A 20,193-nucleotide genomic window follows, 5' to 3' on the forward strand; every position below is an offset into this window, starting at 1 on the left:
CCAAATATCCTGTCCAAATGAGAAAGATTTCATTTTTCCCCTTTCACTTTTAGTCACACAGCTGGCTCTGGACTTCAACTGAAATGACAAAATAAATATTTATCTGACTGTTGGCTGTACAGATAGCAATGAGACTGTCTTTGAGGAAGGAGGAGAGAAGCTGGACCAGTCTCCTTATTCTAATTCTACAAAATTTAAGACTACTAGAACAGTCCAACTTTCCCAAGATACCCAGAGTCTGGGATTTGTGAGATACATTTGTGTGTAGGGGGATCATGAATCCCATAGATGGGTATAGAGGGCCATCATCTTCTATGGATAAAGAGTATGGCATTTCCTGTGGGACCATCCCTTCCTGATCTCCAAAAGCACATTCTGTTTCCCAGCATTTTTGAGACGCCTCAGGCCTAGTGGGGGTGAGGACATTTTTGCTAGGGGTGAGAGGTGAATTGAGGGAGCAGGTCAAGTTGACAGAGTGAAAATCCACCCAAAACTTTTATCCAAAGCTCATCTGGATATTGTGGGATAGGGCTCGGGTAGGGTATTTAATTCCAGAAGGAGCAGGGTGGGGTCCCCCAGGTTGGGAGAGAATAAAATTATAGATTGAGAAGTGGAAGAGATCTTAGATGCACAGAAATATTAAATGATTTGTCCAGGATCTATGGTTAGCAAGGGGACTGTGGTGAAGGAGGAGGAGAGGAGCATTTGGGCAGGGAAATAGTTATTTTAACTCAGTTTTTTGTGATTCCTAGTCTGGGGCCTGTCCACTACAACAAGTTGCCTTTCTCTAGGAAAGAGGGGAATATGTAGAGAAGAGAACACTATGGAGTTGAGCCACTTGGATACTCCTTCTCATTAGACTGATTGATGCTAGGATGTGATTACCATTCACATAGAGGACATGTTAGAAACTATAGACTTGTGAGTCACATGTTCATACCAGGTGTTTTTAATGGAATCTATAAAAGAATCATTACAAAATTAAGTAAATATAACTTATTGAGGAAATGGCAGTCAATTCTTTGGTTTTGTTTTTTGGTAAAAAACGAATAATTTCTAAAGAGAAGTGATCTGTGATTTATTTAGATCTTCAAAAAAAAGCCTTTGGCAAGTTCTAGAAAAAAAATTTATTAAACAATTGATAAAAACAATGAGTTATTATTGTTATTAATTACACTTTATATAGTGCTTAATAGTTTAAAAAGTGCTTTACATTCATTATTTCATATGATTTTCACGACAACCTTATGAAGGACATGGGATCCCCATTTTGCAAAATGGAGGCATCTACACTGGATATAGCTAGGATCTATACTGACTTCTAGATCCATTTCCTGAGGCATAACTTGGAGGAATCTATTCCAATTATTTTCTTAGTATCTTTCCCTATATTTCCCTATCTTTTCCTATTTTATCAATGAGGAACTTGAGTTAAAAGTCTTGCTCAACTATCAGAGCTGGGATATGAAACTTGATTTCTTTACTCTGAATATATAGCAATCTTTCCAATAGCCCAGAATGGGCTTAGAAATAGAGACAAGAGCAAAGGTTAAAAAGATACTTCTATAAAACAGAGGATTGAATATCAGATTTTACAAGAAACTTTATTGATTATTTTTGTTGTTCAGTCATTTGAGTTATGTTTGACTCTTCATGACGCTATTTGAGGTTTTTGCCATTTCCTTCTCTAGCTTATTTTACAGATGAGGAAATTGAGGCAAACAAAGATAAATTACTTATCCGATACAGAATTAATGATGGTGATGTGCAATAAATCCGTTCTGGAACTGTTCTTATATTTATATACATTATTTGGAAAGGACAGTGTCTACCTCCATTTTAAGTCTTTCAATTGCAGTTTAATCACTACTTTCTCTATGAAGCCTTCTGGGATGATTCTAGCCCTCCTTGAATTCTTGTTGCACTGGTAGGCAGGTATTTCCATGTAACATACCGGTTATCATCATTTCAAGGAAACTGGCTTTCTCCTTGAGTAGACTATCACCTTTTTGAAGCCAGGAACAATTTGCATGCCTTCATACAGTGTCTGTTGAGCATCTAACATGTACCTACCTAGCACTAAGATATATGCTTTCTAGGCAGTAAGATAAGATGGCAAATCAATAGGCAAAAACTTTAGGGAGGAACTCAAAAAACTCTCTTATTGGACAGGAACAACTTACAATCTTTGCCAGAAGGTAATGCATTTAGGGAAAGATAGTATGAAAATTATTAAAATGGATGACCTCTAAATTTTGTCTCAGGAAATGGATCTGGGGATCACTGTAGACTGACATCAAAGACACTTTCTCTCCCCACAAGTGCTGCCACAAACAGAGTCCTATAAAAAAAGTTAGGTCATCATCCAAGAAAGCTATTGGGAAAAAAATATCCTTCCTTGTACTAAGTTGTAGAAATCTTTGCTTGGAATAATGAATGAAGAATTAGCTGAAATAAGAAAAACAAGGTAATGGAGAAAGTTCAGAAAAGGACAATTGAAAATATTCAAAGGAATGGAGGCTCTTCCTTATGAGGATGGAGCAGAATAACTCTGTTTAGATAGATGAAAACTGGGAAAATTTATAAAACTATCAAGAGTTTGAGTTGGATGAACTTGCCTCTAGTGTGGAGTGAGGTGAACAATACCTTGCCTAATAAATCCCAATATAAAGACTATTAGGCTACCTTTAAAGATGTAAAAAAGTAAATATAGTCCAGATAAAAACAAATTCTAGCCTACTTGAGGCAATATGGCATAGTGGATAGAGATCTGGCCTTGAAGTCAGGAAGATCTGGATTCAAATCTTTTTGCTTACATATTATGTGATCTTAAGCAAACCTTAACCTTTCAGGGCCAGGCAACTCTCTAAGACTATAAGTTACAGAGAAAGTGTGGCCTGCACTGGTAGAAAGAGTTTGCTCTATTAATGAAATCACAAGACTATTCATTATTTCCATGCATGTTACTGGAGACAATGGGTAGCAAGAAATCACTTAGACTAAAAGTATAAATAGGTTCAAGGGTGTTTTGGATACTCATGGAATTTAGAAGCCATAATTATTAGTAAGGGGAGCCTCGATAGTTTTAAGAAATGGCTTTGGGAGCATGAAGAACAAATCCTCCTACCAAAATCAAGTTCTTTGCCAGAGACAGAATTCTGGATGAGATGGGTCCCAGGTTTGACCCAAATACCATATCTAACAACATCTTCATCCCACAAGCACTCAGAACTCAGAGGCAATCCTTTCAAAGGACTTAACTACATGCTCTTCTAGAAGAGAGATTATGGAGTATCAAGGTGGTGCTGTGGATATACTGAAGTCCTAGACTCAGGAGGACCTGGCATTTACAAGCTGTGTAACCCTGGGGAGAGGCAGGAGGAGGAGGAGGAAGAGGAGGAAGAAAGAAGAAAAAGGGGAAGGGGGGAGGAAGGAAAGAAGGAGGGGAAGAAACAGGGGAAGAGAGGAAAAGGAGGATGGGGGAAGGGAGGAGAACAGGAGAAGGGGAGAAGGAGGAGAGGAAGAGGAAAAGGAGAAAGGGAGAGGCAGAAGGAGAGGAAGAGAGGAGGAGAAGGAAAGGGATGGAGGAAGAAAGAGGAGGAGGGAAAAGGAGGAAAGAAGAAGAAGAAGAAGAAGAAGAAGACAATGATAACAAAACAATGCATATATTACTAATATTATTAAGTGGAGAAAAAAAATTGAGCTCATGATCATTTCAAAGAAGAAGAATTATTAGCAGTAGATTGTAAATCTTACTACCTAGATACAGAATTCTCATTAAACTCAAGGTGCGCCTATGATGAGATGCACAGGATGGTCAGACCCTTTTTGATATCACAAAGGCTTTGAGAATTATTCAACCTATAAACATGACACAAAGAATATGAAGAATTGGCAGGAAGATAAGGGATTAAGCATAAACAGTAAGAGTTAGTCAGAATTTTTCTAGAACCAGTCTTATACCCACTCTACACCCAGAACTAAATCATGCAGTGAAAAGAGTACTGGACCTAGAATTAGGGAGACCCACGTTCAAATCTTGCCTGAGATATTTATTAGTTTTGTGTTTCTGTCACTTAATCTCTGTCTGTTTATCATCTGTAAATAGGGATAATAATAGCTCCTACCTCCCAAGGTTGTTATAAGAATCAAAAAGAGATAATGATGGGATTTGATGAAGGTTTAAGAGCAAAAGGTGGAATCTGAACCTATGTCTCCCTGTAAGTCTGAGACTTTGTCCAGTATTTTCCTGATTTTAAGGTTCAATCCAAGTTAACTCGATGCCTCATTTCCTCTTTTCTAAACTCACTAAACCCATTTCTTATCTTTACTTGTTTTTTTTTTTTTTTATTTTCCTCAAGAGTAACTGGGTAGATAGTTCCCATCCTAGTTCAAGGAAGGAGATAAGACATCTGAAAGTCAGCAACATAGAACACAATCATGTAAACAAAGATCCTTCTAATAGGTCTGGTGGGTCTAAAGACACAAGGAATGGGAAGTGATAGTGGCTGGTGTGAAGAGTGGTCCTAGAGGGCCTACATGGCTAGGAATTAAGATAAAACGAAAAGGTTGAAAAGTAGAGAGAATTTAAAGCCAGGAAAATGTATTTTAAGGAGTGAGAAGAGAAGTTGAAAAGTTTTCAAAGGATAGGTAGCAGAGTTTCCTGGTAGAAAGAGAAAGTTCAAGCTAGAAGATTCCTGATCTGTCCTAGATTCTGAGTTGCAATCCTTTATCCCTGCTCACTCCCTGCTTTGAAAACTGAGCTCATTTTGGAACTATGCCCAAAGGGCTATAAAGCTGTGCATACCCTTTGATCCAGGAGTGCCATAGTTAGTCTGTATCCCAAAAAGCTTATAAAAGGGTGAAAAGAACCCACATAAAAAATATTTGTAGCAGCTCTTTTGGTGGTGACAAAGAATTGGTAACTGAGTGGATGCCCATCAGCTGGAGTATCATTGAACAAGTTGTGGTATATAAATCTAATGGAATACTTATTTCATAAAAAATTATGAGCAGACTAATTTCTGAAAAACCTGGAAAGACTGACATGAACTGATGCTGAGTGAAGTGAGCTGAACCAAGAGAACATTGTACACAATAACAATAACATTATGCAGATGATCGACTATGAAAGACTTAGTTCTTCTCAGCAATACAATAATAATTCCAAAAGATTCATGGAAAATGCTATCCACATCCCAAGAAAGAACTATAGAGTCTGAATGTAGATCAAAGCACTTTTCCCCCCACTTTTTTTCATTATTGGATTTTTCCCCCCTTTTATTCTTATTCTTCTCTCACAACATGGTTCATGTGGAAATACACTTAATATGATTGTACATGTCTAACCTATATCGGATTGCTTGCTATCTCAGGGAGGGGGAAGGAGAAGAAGGAAGGGAGAAAAATTTAGAATGCAGACTCTTATAAAAATGAATGTTGAAAACTATTTTATGTGCAATTGGAAAAAATAAAATATTATTAAGTGGGGAGAAAAGAAAAAGAAAATTGAGTTCATGACCATCTCAAACCATCTACCCCAACCCATATCATCTGTTGACTGCTAATGATGTTACCACTGTCACAGCGCTCAAACTCAAAACTCAACTGTTTCTGACTCATCTCTTGCTTTTATTCATAACCAAGCAGACACCAAGTCTTATGAATCCCAACCTCGTGATGTCCCCTCAATTAGCCTTTTCGTTTCATATCCTTGCTAAAACTCTTGTTAATGGATCTGAGACAGTGATAGGATTAGTCTCCTCAATATTGCTTTGCCCCTGTTATCTATTCCCTGCTCAAAAACTTCACCTCCCCACTACCTCTAGGAGAAAGCCCCAAACTTCAGAGACAGTCATTGAGGTCCTTTCCCAGCCTGCTTCCATTTACCTCTTCAACCAAACCTCTTATTTCTCCCCTTCACAAACCTCTCTATCCCAGCTAGACTGCCCTCCTCACTTTACCATGGAATTGTCTTTTTCATTTTGCCTTTGCACCCTAGTACGTTATTTAGCTTCTTAGGTATCTGTCCTATTTCCCAGATGATACACAAATCTCTTGTGACTACAATATTAGACTTCTGCTCTCCTAGCATCTACACAAAGTAGGTGGGACATAGACATTAGGGGATAGAGATAACGAGGCATTCATTTCCTGATAAGTTCTGAAACTGTGAACTCTGTCTCTTCTGTTTAAGTAATACAGATCCCTTCTCCCTGTGTATGTCTCGCTATCTCTGTCTCTCTCTAGATGTGTCTGTCTCCCTTCTCTTTTTCAGTCTCTGTGTTTCTTCTCTTTCACTCTTTCTCTCTCTCTGTTTCCATCTCTTCCTCATTCTCCCCTTGCCTTTCTCCTTTCCTCTCTCCCCCATGATTTCCTTGACTTTGGGAACCCCTCATGACTCTCCCTCTACTAGTAACGACCAATACTTCTCTGTAACTTCTTGTCTTAGAAAGCTGTCCAACACTGACAAATTATACGATTTTCCCAGTGTCACAGAGATAGTCCCACCTCTGACACATACTAGGTATGTGATCCTAGCCAAGTCATTTGATCTCTTGGTATTCTAGGCAATTCTCTAAGACTAGAAGTTGGGGGAGGTGCCTACATGTATCAGGAAAGTTTTCTCACTTCTGAGTTTCCTATAACAAAGAAATCACAGGTCCTGTCCCTATCCCTATCCCATATAACCATATATCTCATATATCCCAGAACGTGTGTCTTTCTGATTCTAGGGCCATCTTTTTATCCATTAGGGCTAAGGAATCCCTCTTAAGGATTTTGAATTGTAATAGGGGAATTGAAGACTAAGAGATTTTGGGAAAGAGGCTGTTTGATTTACATAATAACTGGAGGTAAGGGATTCTTCCCAAGTTCCTTCAGGTCACAACATTGTTCCTGTTATTTACCCATGGATATGCTAAAGGATGGGCAGAAAGTTGACCTCTATGCCCTTCCAACTTCACCCCATATGTTACCAGAATCTGGGAACTCGGATACCTCCAACTTGCCAAAAATTTGGGTTCCCCACTTTGGCACCTTTTCACCTAAAAACAATATAAAATGAAAACTCGGTATGACAATGGAATGGCATATCCCCTTATAGAAATGAGGGTAATAACAGCACCTACTTCTCAGAGTTGTCGTGGAGATCAAACGAGATAATAAACAGAGAACACTTAGAAAACTTTAAAATGATATGTACATGCTGCATTATTATTGTTATTTGGGCAGCTAGGTGATGCAACGGATAGAATTCTGGGTCTGGAGTCTTGAAGATTCATCTTCCTGAGTTCAAATCCAGTCTCAGACACTTCCTAGCTGTGTGACTCTGGACAAGTCACTTAACCCTGTTTGCCTCAGTTTCCTCACTGTAAGGTGAGCTGGAGAAGGATATAGATAATCACTCCAGTGTCTTTGCTAAGAAAACCTCCCAAAGGGTTACAAAGAGTCATATATGGCTAAAACAATTGAACAACAAATTATTATTATTTGAGTTTGCAAGGTACTCATATGTGGATGTGTGTATGTGTGTGTATATATATATATATATATATATATATATATAATATATATATATATATATATATATATATATAAAACCTCATTTGATCCTCACAACAACTCTATGTGATAGGGGTTATTATTCCCATTTTGTAGATTAGGAAATTCAGCCTGAGGTGGGATTAAATAAATAGGCCCAGGGTCATGGCTAGTAAATGTACAATTTGAACTCAAGTCTTACTGATTTCAAGTCTGGTGTCCTATCCACTGTCTCATGGGAACATAGACATAGAAGGAACCTTAGAGGATTTCTTGTCAAATCATTTTTATTTTACAGACGAGTAAGGCAAACATTAGACAGGTTAGGTGACTGGCTAAAAGTCATACAGGAAGGAAGCCAGGATTCAAATCTTAGCTATAAACTCAGCTCCCAGGGTAGAATTCCTCAATGAAGTTTACAGAGGTTCCCAACTCGACCCAACTCTAACCCAGTGAGAAAAACCACAGTATCACAGATTTGGAGTTAAAAGAGTCATTAAAGGGCTGCTAGTCCAGCCTCCACATTTTACAGAGAAGGAAACTGAGGCAGAGGGAGATTAAATGACTTGGCCAAAATCATAGAGGTAGTGAATGGCAGAATCAGGATACTTTCAACTGTCTACAAAAATAATTAAGTCAGGGATTCTGCCCAGTTTTGTTTGCTGAAGCATAAGTAACAAGGACTCAAGATAAGACAGTTATCCAAGCAGATGCTAACTAGATTATTGCTTAAGATGGTCTATTTCTCTCTTCCTCTCCACTCAACAGTTATGGAGGAATGGCCTTGCCATCACATCACTGGGAACAATTCTAACAAACATAGTCCTAATTGGCTTGGAAGAATCATTCTATTACTTGTGAGTTCCTGGAGGGCATGGTCTGTGTTTTTTCTCTTTTACCATCTGCAGCACTTAGCACAAGGTAGGTGCTTAATAAATATTTTCTGACTAATTATTGATTGACTCAATTTTTCTGAAGCTCAGTTTTCTTATATGTAAAATGTGGTAGTTGGGATCAATAATTGGTAAGGTCTTTTCTGGTTCTAAAATGACTTTACTTGTAGATGTACTCCATCTACTACAGCCTATTCATCTGTCCAAATCCCCCAGACACATAAAATGTCAGGCCAGGATAGACAGGTACCTTGGTAGGTGTGATCCAGGCTAGGGTTCTTACCCTTTTCTGGATAATAGGTCCTGAGAGCAGGCTGATGAAGCCTATAGACCTCTTTTCAATTTGATGTTTTTAAGAGTATAAAATAAAATCCATAAGATTACAAAGGAAATGAAATATGTAGAAATAAAATTTTTAAAATAAGTTCATGGATCCCGAGTTAAGAATCTCTGAGCTAATCCAATGTTCTCCTTTGAGTGATGAGGACACACAGATCCAGAATGATGCTACAGCTTGCCCAAGCTCTGCTCTAAGTTGACTTGTCTCTGTTTCTCTTCCTTGCCCTCCACCACAATTTGCATTGACTGAATTCTCCTTTTAGGCCCCATCCTTCCACACTCTGCACTTTCTAACAGGCTCTAAGTTTAATGTTTGCATTTACAATTTAGGCACTTTCTGGATTAAGCCTATCTTACATGGGGGTAAAATTTTTACTTTGCACTTAAAAGCAATTAGAAGAGCTTGCGCCTGCTCAGTAAGATGACTTTTCAATGGTTTTAGGCAGTGCTGAATTTAGGCAAATTCACTTCCTCAAAGAGCCCACTGTGCACAAAGCACTGTGCTAGGAACTAGGGAAAATACAAAACTTACAAATGATGCGGACACTGTCCTCATGGAATTTTTGGTCTGGCAGCCGTCCTGACCCCAGACCAGCTAGGTTCTCTGGACAATGTACACCGGCCATCCCATTCCTCACTTTTCCTAGGTCTGAAACAGCTATAAGATGTCACATTGCGCAGAGCTGGATGACTTTACCTGATGGAAAAGCACGATTTTCCCTCTTTGGCAGTAACAGAGTGGCTAGTGCCGAGTCAGGAGGGAAGATCTGGGTTGCACAAGATGTGAAAGGCTCTCTGGTGGTGGTGACTACTAGGTTTCCAGAATGTGCAACTGAAGAAGGTTGAACCACCACTCACTGCCCCCCTAGAATATGTCTAAGCTTTGAGAAAAGCAGGGATGTGTGAATAAGGGGATCTCTTTAGAGTCCTGCCAATCTAGGGATACCAAAGTAAAGAAGTGATGGATGGAAGAAAAGAGAAACTGTCTCCTCTCTAGTACTCAGAGCATCTGGATCCCAAGTCCCCACATGCATCATGGTTTGGGTTTGAAAAAAGCACAAGAACAGCTTTGCCTTGCATTGAAAGGACACAGAGCTGGGCACGGTAGCTGCTCTTGGTCAGTGGCCCCCATTCCCAGCTTTTAATGGTTAAGAAAGAGGGGGATAGTGAGGAGGAAGGGAGGAGAGGGAGACAATGGAGGCAGCTGGATGCTGAGTGTGATCACCAAAGGAGGGAGAAGCCCATGCAGTGAAGGGAATTTTCTATTCCTTTAGCCTTTACGAGGATCCAGATCCAGTTTCTTAGTGGCTACCTCTTCCATGTACTCCTTATCCAACCAACTGAGAGAGAAGAATGTGATTCTCTCCTCCACTGGCCTTCCCCTACTAGCAGGAACGGGCCAGCCCCAGCCCCAGCCCCAGCTCTGGGACCCCGGTGGGCTGTTCCTCTGAAACCACCAGAGTGGGGTGTCGGGAATCATTTGTCTCAGTTCTCTCTTCTTCTCCCAGGTTCTGCACTGAACAAATTGAGGGTCTGGGGACACCGTCTATCCCACACCTCCTTTCACCTTTCCAGGTATAAAGAAGATAATCCCAGCCTTCCTTCCTCTACTCCCCTCCTCCCACATCAGAAAGGCACAGCCAGCCAGATACACACACAGTCCCACTGCCTTTCCCCCACCATTCAAGAATGTGAAATAGCAGCAAACAAACGTCTCATCCAAATTAGGAAGCAAGCAGGGCTGCCTGGTCTCTGTATGCCATGGGGGTGTCTTGGATTTTCTCCTGACCATTCACCCCTCCTCCAAGCCCACAATAAGGACCCGGGCAGACACGGCTCCCACCGGCTCCCTGCGTCTCCCCCCCGCTGCCCAGAGCCACAGCTTCCTGTCCCAACACCCAACATCCCCTCTCCTGCTCCCCCTCTTTCCACTGCGTACTTCCCAAACCCACAGGACCCTAAGCACATAAGCTAACAAAGGCCACGGTCCTTACCCACCGCTCAGTAGGGAGTCAATAGTCAGTGGGCTACGTCTCTTCTGTGGTGACCACAGATGGGGACGGGAGGAAAGCCTGCCAACCACACTGAGAGCTCCCCAGAGCCAGGCCTCCGGCCCTCCTCTCCCCCTCAGCAAAGCAGAGCATGTGCCAGCTTCCCTAGGCGCCATCTCCACCGTTTGCACTTTTCTGGGAGTCAAGAGGCACAGCAACAGTTGCCTCCAAGCCCTTCCTGAGACACTCCTCGGTCTGGTTCCTCCCCTGTGGCAATGACCCACGGGCAGCGTTTTCCTAGGGGCGCTGTGTGAGCTGAGAACTCTACCATCCTCCCCACAACATCCCTGTTTACCTTCCTGGGCCAGGATGATGAACTTCGTGGTCTTGAGGGTCTTGCCATCCAGCGTCCAAGTAATGATGGCCGGTGGTTCGGATGCAACCTGGCACTGAAGGAAAAGCTTTTTGCCCTCTGCCACACGCAAGTCCTGGAGCGTCTGTGTGAAGCTGGGGGGGGTGCCTTTCCTTTCTGCACCCTTCTCCCTGTCCGGGGGGCCTGCGCAGGCCCGTCTGCAGTTCACATCATTGACGACCTCATTCTTCAGCTCCTCTTTCCCTGCTGGTTTTGGGGGCTCCCCCACAGGCTTCTTCGCTTCGACTCTTTGGGCATCGGCTGCCCTGGCATCCCCCGAAGGCTTCTGGGCCTCGGCTGACTCGGCGTTGCCTATCAGCCTGGTGTTCTCCACCAGCTTGGCATTCTCTCCCGCTTTGGCATTCAGGGGCTCGGTGCTGGTGCTGCCGTTCTCGGCAGGGAGCTTCTTCTTGTTGCCAAGCACGGAGCGGAAATCTGGGGTGGCTGGCTTGGGAGGTGCTGCTTTCTCCAGCACAGGGGCCTTGGGACCCCCCTTCTTGGCCAACACAGAGCGGAAGTCGACCTGCTGAGGGCTGTGCACCTTCCTCTCCTCCTCAGATAGTGTTTTTGGCTTCACTTGCCGCTGCAAGTTGGCGCGGAAATCCATCTGCTCGGCCGGGATCTCCTTCAGCTCTTCTTCCGACAGAGCCTTGGTGCACACCTTCTTGCCCAGGAGGTCTCGGAAGTCCAGCTGTTCCACTTCCTGCTGTCGAAGTCGGTCCTCGGTGTGCTCCCGGGTCTCCACTCGCCTCTTCAGCACCCCCCGCACGTCCTCGGCCTCCTGCTCAGGTCTCCAGCTCAGCCCACCCCCCAGGCCCAGGGGTCTTAGTGTGCCATGATGGCCATCACCACTGCCAATGCCTCCTCCTCCTCCGGCAAGCCCTTCACAGCTGGCAGGCTCCTTCCTCCTACAACCAATGAAGGGAAAAAAGAAAAGTAGCAGGAGGAAAAGGGGCTGGTTAAGGAAAAAAAAACCGTCAGGGGAGAGCAAATCCCTGAGGGTGGGAGGGGGGAGAAGAGGGATGGGGCCGGCCTGGCTGTGTTTATAGAAGGGAACGTTGGTAAGAGGAACTCGCCTGCCTAGTTGCTTTATTGCATCGGTAATGACTTCAGTAGCCATATAAGGGTGTGTGCAAAAAAAAATATTCACCCCCCTTCATCTCTCCCTTCACCCTCCCTGATTCCCTTTTCCAATCTTTCCTTCTCTGTTCCAGCAGCTTCAGCTGGAAGATGCAAGCAATCCGTAGGGCCACATCTGAGGGGACTGGGTTGAGTGACTGCCAAGGCAGGGTCTGGGAGGGCAGTAGTGGGAACTAGAGACCAGGAAAGGAGGAAAGAAAATCCAACCCTGGCCAGTTCCCAGGGAGCAGTACTTACGGTCGAGTGGGGATGGCCTCTCCCAGGGCCCCAGAAGGACCCTCCCGAAGCATCAGGGACACCTGGCAGCTGCATTCTCCCACCCGGTTCCTGAAGATTTCAAAGCACATCCCCAGGTTAAAAGGTTTCTGCCTCCAAACCTCCCCCTTCCCTAGGTTGTGTGTAGGGTACAGCAAATGGGTTTTCTGTCCCACGCTCCCCTGAGATGTCAGGAATGGTCAGGGTGGTTACAGACTTAACTTGTGAGATGTGTTGGGGAGGCCAGTGAGTATTCCCCCACCCTCTGTAAAACCCAGAGCTGTCACCATTTTGTCAGCCTGAACTTCTGCAACTCCATGCCCTCAGTAAAGCTAAATCTTCTAGATACCTTAGGTCATAGGAAGGACTCCACATGAAGAGAATAAGGAGAGTGGGGTGACGGCTCACCTCCCCCCCCCCACTGCTTCCTCCTTTTCCTCATTACACACATTCTAATTCAGTCATCATTCCCAGGGCCCCCAGTTTCAGAAATGGACATAACCTCTGGTGGAAAAGGAGGTGGAGGAAGGAAACTCAACTTCTTCTATAAGCAAAAAGAATGAGCATTAGAGGGGGAAGGGGACCTTTGCAATTCAAAATCTCCCAGTTTTCAGCTGAGGAAACTGAGACCAAGAGTGTTAAGCTGACTTGCCCAACATCACATAATGGCTCAGGGACAGATGGGGCTAGAACCAAGCTTTCTGACTCCCTGTCCAGTTCTCTTAAGCTGCAGAATGAAAGGATGAGAAGGTAAGAATTCTGAAGAGGTGATTTGGGGGGCTGGCTAGCTTTTTACTCTGAATACCCCCATCTACTTTCAATATCTATCAGTCTCCCAACTTAGGAAGTTAAATGCTTCCTCCATCTCCTATCCACCTGCTAGTGCCCTCACCTTGGACCTGTTCCTATTACAAAGCTACTAAAATGCCACTTTAAGTCAACAGCAGTTTTTATTCTTTTCTTTGCAGAAAAATTTTTTTCCATGTTCCCTTTCAATGACACCTATTAGAAATGTTATTAACTCTCTATTTGGTACTTGTAGATTGCTCTGTCTCTGTTCCCAAAAGCAAGGAGGAAGGGTGAGGAAGCCAGTGGGGCGGTGGGAGAGTGAGGCAGAGTGGGCCAGAATTATAGCAAACCTGGGTTTTCTTTTAACAAGTTCTCTGCCTTCCTCCCCAGAAGGAGGAAGCTAGCTAATGAGGTCTCTAAGTCCTGAACAGCCAAAAGACTTTGGGGTGTGACTGGTAACAACAACTGAGGCTAATAGGGATGATACAGAGATATGACTGATAGCATGATTAAGATTTCATAGGAGAAGTAAATGAAGACAAATTGCATACTCAGGCACCCATTAATCCATTTTTAAACCCATAAACTTATGGATTTACATATATATATGTTTTTCATAAATATATGTGAATATATGTTTTCAGGGTCTTTTGAAATAGGTATATATTTTAAGAATAAGTTTAGATATTTAATCTATATCAGATTGTTTAGGGGAGAGGTAAGGGATGTAGGGAGAAAAATTTGGAACATAAAATCTTACAAAAATGAATGTTGAAAACTATCTTTACATGTATTTGGTAAAATAAAATACTGTTGGGGAAAAAGAAAAGAATGGGTTTAAGCCTGTGGTTGAAAAGGGAAAATACACACATATTCCTCATTGCTTTATTCTCCTTTGTGATTCTTTCTTTCTGACAGTCTGTCAGGAGTTAAGCATTTAAGTATCTACAAGACTCCTGACAGCGTGCTAAAAGCTGGAGATACTCACATGTAGAGGAAGGAGACATACTGAAAGAATTGTAAAGACATAATCTGCCAGTTCATGAGGCAGGATCCCTAATATTTGAGACAATTAACTCTTCATATGGTATGACTAGAAAAAGGAAATCCAGAGGGATTTAAAATTTCAGAACACATCTGCAGCAGAACCACCAATGAAGAAACTTGTTAAGATCTCTAGGTTTCAGACTCTTAGAGATTAAATGCGCTTCATCAGAGATTGGCAAACGTTTTTTGGTCCCTAAATCTTTCATGTCATCTGCCCTTTCTTTTTTGCTCCTTTACCCATATCCCTTAAATATCCCTTATGTAAGAGGTAGCTCATGTACCCCTTCTAAGGATAGTGGGGATCCTGGTTATTAGCTTAATTTATAAATCACTCAATCTTTTTTTGTACTGGCACTGCTGCCTGACACCCTCTCCCTATCATCACCACCCAAGGGACTACTGCCCTCAGAATTTCTGCTCCACCATCCCCTTACTGCCAGAACCAATGCCAAAGCCATCCTGTCTCACGATTCAAACCTGTACCTAACTGTCTCACTCTCACTCCACCTCCACCAAGGTCAGGAGACTTCCTTGGGAAAGTAAAAGGAATGTCAGAAAGATCAGACAACTGGAAGGGAATTTCAGAATGAACCTTTTTAGCTCAGTATAACTGGAAGGTGGGGCACTAAAGTTTAAGGGGGACCCAGACCTCAAAAAAACCAAGACTTGCTCAGCAGGACTCAAAGTTTGGACTTTTGCTCTCTCCCAAAAGCCTTGGGGATTGTTTAGGATTTTTATTAGTACTATTTCAATTACCAAGCATTCAACAAACATTTAAGACCTGCCATGAGAAATGGTGTGGGCAATATATCAAGTCAATTAATCTTGACTTGGACACTTAGCTCTACTGGTTGTAGGACTCTGTGCAGAACACATAACCTCTAAGTTATCTAGGCAATTTTCTAAGTAACAGAGAAGGTACTGGACTGCATTGGCAGAGGGAGATCCATTTCTTTTTTAAGTTCAATTTGATTTTTTTTTTTTCAATGACTAAACATCTGGTTTCACTCCCTCCTACCTCCTTCCTAACCCCCATTGAAAAAAAGAGAAGAAAAACAAAACTCTTATAACAAAACATAACATAGTCAAGCAAAACATTTCTGCCTTGGCCATAACCAAAAAGCAAATGTCTGTACTATGAAGGGAGTTTCATCTAGGAAATTCTCTCCACCTAAGGTGTTCAACTTTAGTTGGGAGAGATCCACTAAAACATATCAAGGGATTCCTGTAAGGGCATATTGACTTTTAAAAAAACCACATATACTTATATATTTGTTTTTTTTTAATTAATATATCTATACATTAAAATTAGATACGAACTACATTTTAATGTGACTCTTGAGTACTTAAGAGGGTTGTGAGCCACAAGCCCCATCTTTGACATCTCTTCTCTATTCTGATAAACTCCTAGATCCAGTCCCTCTCCCTCCAAAGAGCTAGATGGGTAGAGTTATGGGGGTGGAAGAATTTCAACTATTTAATGGATTTAATGTTCTACGAACATCTCCCTCTGATGCCTCAGCATGGCATGAAAAGAGTCGTGGAGCTCTGGAAGGTCCAAGAGCAGACAAGTTCTACTGTTAGACAGAAACAGGCTGAGTGTGGGCTTGGTAACAGGTCTGGGCCTGACACTTGAGGACCAGCCTGGTTAAATCTGGAAGGCACATCATCAGGAGGTTGACCACCAATGGATGATTTTTTCCCCCCAGTCACAGCAATTCATGTAGATGACCAGATAAGGTACAACTGGGTTCAATCTGCATAGATCAGAGAACACCCACATGGTTCCAGGCTCTGATCCTCAAGTTCTAAAGCAAGTATGGATTAAAGAAGTTTTTGTAGCCCAAGGGATGCTATTTATAACATCATTCCTAAGGGAAAACTCACTCTGAGTTCCCAAAAGCTGACTAATGAATGGAACACAGTGTATTAATTTGTTTGGGGTTGCCTATATTTGAATAAGGTGTGAATTACTGATAAACTTAACTTTTTAAAAGTCATTTTTTAAAAGGGGGAGCTGAGTAACCTAAAGAAATCTCTAAGCAGAATGCAAACTTTAGTTGTTGTTCAGTCATATGGGACTCTTCATAATCTCATTTTGGGTTTTCTTGGCAAAGATACTGGAGTGGTTTGCCATTTTCTTTTCCAGCTCATTTTACAGATGAGGAAACAGGGGCAAATAGGGTTAAGGAACTTGTCCAGGGTAATACAGCTGTTAAATTAGTAGCTCAGATCTGAATTTAAAATGAGCCTTCCTGACTCCACTGAACCACAGTTATCCCTAGTTATCCCTAGAAGACAGCATAGTATAGAATAGATACAGTAGAGTTGAAGATAAAAAGAAAATGGATCCCCGTAACTACATCTTGACTTAGGAAACCACAAATTAATATTATCTATGTCATTTTGTATATTTTATCAATCTTGTTAAACCTTCCCAATCTGTTTGGATGGGGGGAGGGAGGGTAGTTTTGCCCCTCTGGTGTAGGAGAGTGCTAAGTAAGGCGGGCTAAGATTTGAAATGTGACCCTTCTCAAAACACTTAACCTCTCCGGGCCTCCGTTTCCTTATTTGTAAAATAACGATATTGGGCTTAAAAACTTCTAAGGACCCCATTACACTATAAACTTGTCAAAATCAGGGGCTGTCTTTTGCACTGGTGCCCATCAAGCCCAACAAATAAGTCTACTTAATAATGTTTATTTACTGACTGACTCACAATAACTTTATAACGGAAGTGATATTATTATTCCTATTTCACAGATAAGGAAACTGAAGCTGGCCTAAGGTTCCATAACTAGTAAGAGCCAGAGGGAAGATTTAAACTAGTTTCCAGTATCTACTATACTAAATTACCTCAGTGATAATAACTTGTACCTCCTACATCACAAAGTTGTTACATAAAAAGCATTCTCTAAACCACAAAACAATATAAACTAGAGCTATCATTAATCACAGGAGAAAGTGTGTACCATAGTAGAAAAAGAAAAGCCTTCATGCTAAGAAGATCTGGGTTCAAGAACTGCCTTTGATGCACACTTGCTGTGTGAGCTTGGGGAAACTACTCAACCTCTCAGGGCCTGGGGCTGAGTGCTAAGACTATGAGGTGCTGACCTCCATTGGTAAAGGGAGTTTGCTCACCTGAGAATCCCCTACATAAATGAAATAATAGACCCTTCCTAACCAAAAAGCCCAGCTTCAAAGGAAATAGAGTTAGTCCTGTTACTCATCACCCTTCTCTGGAATGAATAACATGGGCAAATCTATTTTTAAAATGAAAATGTATTGGCAAGGATCAATCCTTCAAATATCTCAACTGAACCCAGGATAACTTTCTGACCTGACCACAGTAAACACTCACAAACTAGGCACAGAAGAAAAATGTGGGGGGAAGAAAGGTGCCCCCTGTCATTTCTGCACACAGAGCCAACCATGTTCTCACAGAGCAGAGGGGGATGGACCAGTGCCATGATTCTTACCCCAACACGTGGGCCTCCCTTCCCCCTGCACCTCTAGTCTGAGCTCTACTTCCTGGGCCAGCCAGACACCTTGAAAGGCATTCTGTCCCAGCTCGGTGTCTGACTGATCACCACCAGCAAGAACAAAGTCTTAGTGGAAAACAACATTTGTGCCAGAACCTGGCACTCATCCCCTGGGAGAACTTTCCACTGACTTGCTTTTGCTCTGTTTGGGCTATAGCCAAGGCTGGGGGGAAATTGGCTTTTGAATGGATGAAAAGGTAGTTTTTTTGAAGAGGGGAAAGAAAATGGATGCAGGGGCAGCCCAGGTCAGAACAGTGAAACAAGGGTCCTGGCTTCCCAGGATACCAAATAAAATCTACTAAAAAAGATTAATAATTCCATTCCATTAAATTTTCTTTAACATTCATTTTTTAAAAATTCCAGTTCTGTACACATATTTTTGAACAGAATTATTTTTATGTTTTAGAAAAAAGCAAAAAATGAAGAAGGAATTACCAGCAGAGAGGCGAGTTGTACCCTCAAACTATAAAGTACTGTTTGGGATACATACATACATAATACATATACATATTTATCCATTCTCTCTCAATATACATCTGTAAAGCTCCAAGAGTCTCCATGTTACCCTTTCCTCCAGATTTCCCTATCCTTCTGCCCTCCTTCTGAAGACCCTAAGCAGAGGGCTTTGAATAAAAGGAGTTTAGCTTAGGGGAAATGAAAAAGTCCAGGAGAATAGTGATGCTGAAATCAGGCCAGGTGGGTAACAGTGCAGGCAGGGCCCTTGTCTGAGCCCGCACCAACTTCAGGCCAGCCAGTCTGTCATCTTCAGCCCGAGGGGGCTGAGGATACAGGACATTTTTTCATGGCTTTGCACATAGTTTGGCACACACAGCTGGGCAGCCGAGGGGAATCCCGTAGAGAGTGAGTAACCTATATAGGATTCTGCTTCAGATGATAGCTGTGTGACCCCGGGTGAGCCACTTACACTCGCGCAGTCTCAGTTTCCTCAATCATAAAGTGGGGATAACGACCACTACCTTCCAGAGTTCTTGTGAGTATTAACTGAGAGAACACATGCAAAACTCTGCAACCCTTCCTAGCTAGCTAGAAATGCCAGGTGTCCAAGAGGCTGAAGGGAGAAAGGCAAAGAGAAGGAGCCGACCCTCGGCTCTCCCTTGCCTTTTTCCTCACCTCATTTTCGCCTCTCCCAAAAAACAAGAGGACAAATAAAAGGAAAAGTGGATCCGGAGGAGGAGCATTCTCAAGCACCAGAAAACCAAAGCCCTTCAGCCACGCCCTGGGTGGGTCTCTCTGGGTGTGGGGCTCCAGGGGCCCGAGGCAGCCACTTACTTGAGCCGGATCTCATACTGGCCCGCGTGGGAGGGCTGGACCTCCTTCAGCACCAAGGTGAACACGTCTTCATTTTGCAGCACCTCCGAGGAGCCCGCCTCTCTGGAGAGCTCCTGGCCGTCCCGGAGCCACTGCACCGTCGGGAAGGGGTCCCCGGCAATGGCGCAGGAGATGAGCACGTTCTGGCCCGGGGCGGCCGTCACCGAACGAGGCTTGCTGATGAACCAGGGCTGAGTGCCGTCCTGAGGTTCTGAGGGGGCCAAAGGGCGAGGGTCAGGTGCTGGGGGCACTGCCTTTTGTCAGCATTCTATCATTATGGGGCAGGGGAAGGGAGGTCAGAGGCCAAGGAAAACGGGGACCTGAAAACAGCCCAGCTCGTGCGTCCATGCTTTCTCTCTAGACTCCACGGGTGTAGGATTCTCTTACTTGCAGTTCTGCCTTCTAAATCACACACTGGGCGCTACCACAGACATGAATGTGCATTCCTACAGCGCCCGTGGGCCTTAGGCCGCAAGCCTCTTGGGCTCAGCACAGCACCTGGCACACAGTAGGCACTTAAAGGCTGCCTGGAACTGTGAACCCGACAACAGCAGCATTGGCACATTCAAAGAATAAAACATCTGCCCAGTAGACTGGAAGCTCCCCGACTGCCGTAACCTTCTCTCCTCTTTCAGGGACATCCCAGAGCTCTGCTGCGGGCAAAGAAGGATTGACGATTTAAAGTGGAAAAATCGTAAAATGGGGAAATTCCATGATCAAGGTTTGACTCATGTTGTGAAGTAGGTTTAATTTATCTCTATTAGTAGACTGTAAGCTACTTTAAGAAAGGGAGCAAAAAAACTGGCCAGAGTTCATTTCAAAGTTCTATCATGATAAAAATGGGAATTTTTGTCTACCCCATAATCAAATGGGACAGGTTTGCAGGGCGATGGGGAGGCCGGAGAGGTTTGTTC

At 43.0% G+C, this 20,193-nt stretch overlaps 1 protein-coding gene across 3 annotated transcripts in view; it reads right to left on the bottom strand.

Annotated features, from left to right (window-relative positions):
* MYLK (myosin light chain kinase) overlaps positions 1–20,193 on the bottom strand; it is a 198,893-nt gene that overhangs the window by 119,178 nt on the left and 59,522 nt on the right. For all 3 annotated transcript variants that reach the window (XM_051985428.1, XM_051985429.1, XM_051985430.1), the window contains 3 exons: positions 19,241–19,490; positions 12,555–12,644; positions 11,121–12,085 (listed from right to left, as the gene is read on the bottom strand). In XM_051985428.1, coding sequence (XP_051841388.1) covers positions 11,121–12,085; positions 12,555–12,644; positions 19,241–19,490 — 1,305 coding nt within the window. The remainder of the gene's footprint in view (positions 1–11,120; positions 12,086–12,554; positions 12,645–19,240; positions 19,491–20,193) is intronic.

The sequence above is a fragment of the Antechinus flavipes genome, chromosome 3 (assembly GCF_016432865.1).
Source record: "Antechinus flavipes isolate AdamAnt ecotype Samford, QLD, Australia chromosome 3, AdamAnt_v2, whole genome shotgun sequence".
In the NCBI taxonomy this organism is placed as follows: Eukaryota; Metazoa; Chordata; class Mammalia; order Dasyuromorphia; family Dasyuridae; genus Antechinus; species Antechinus flavipes.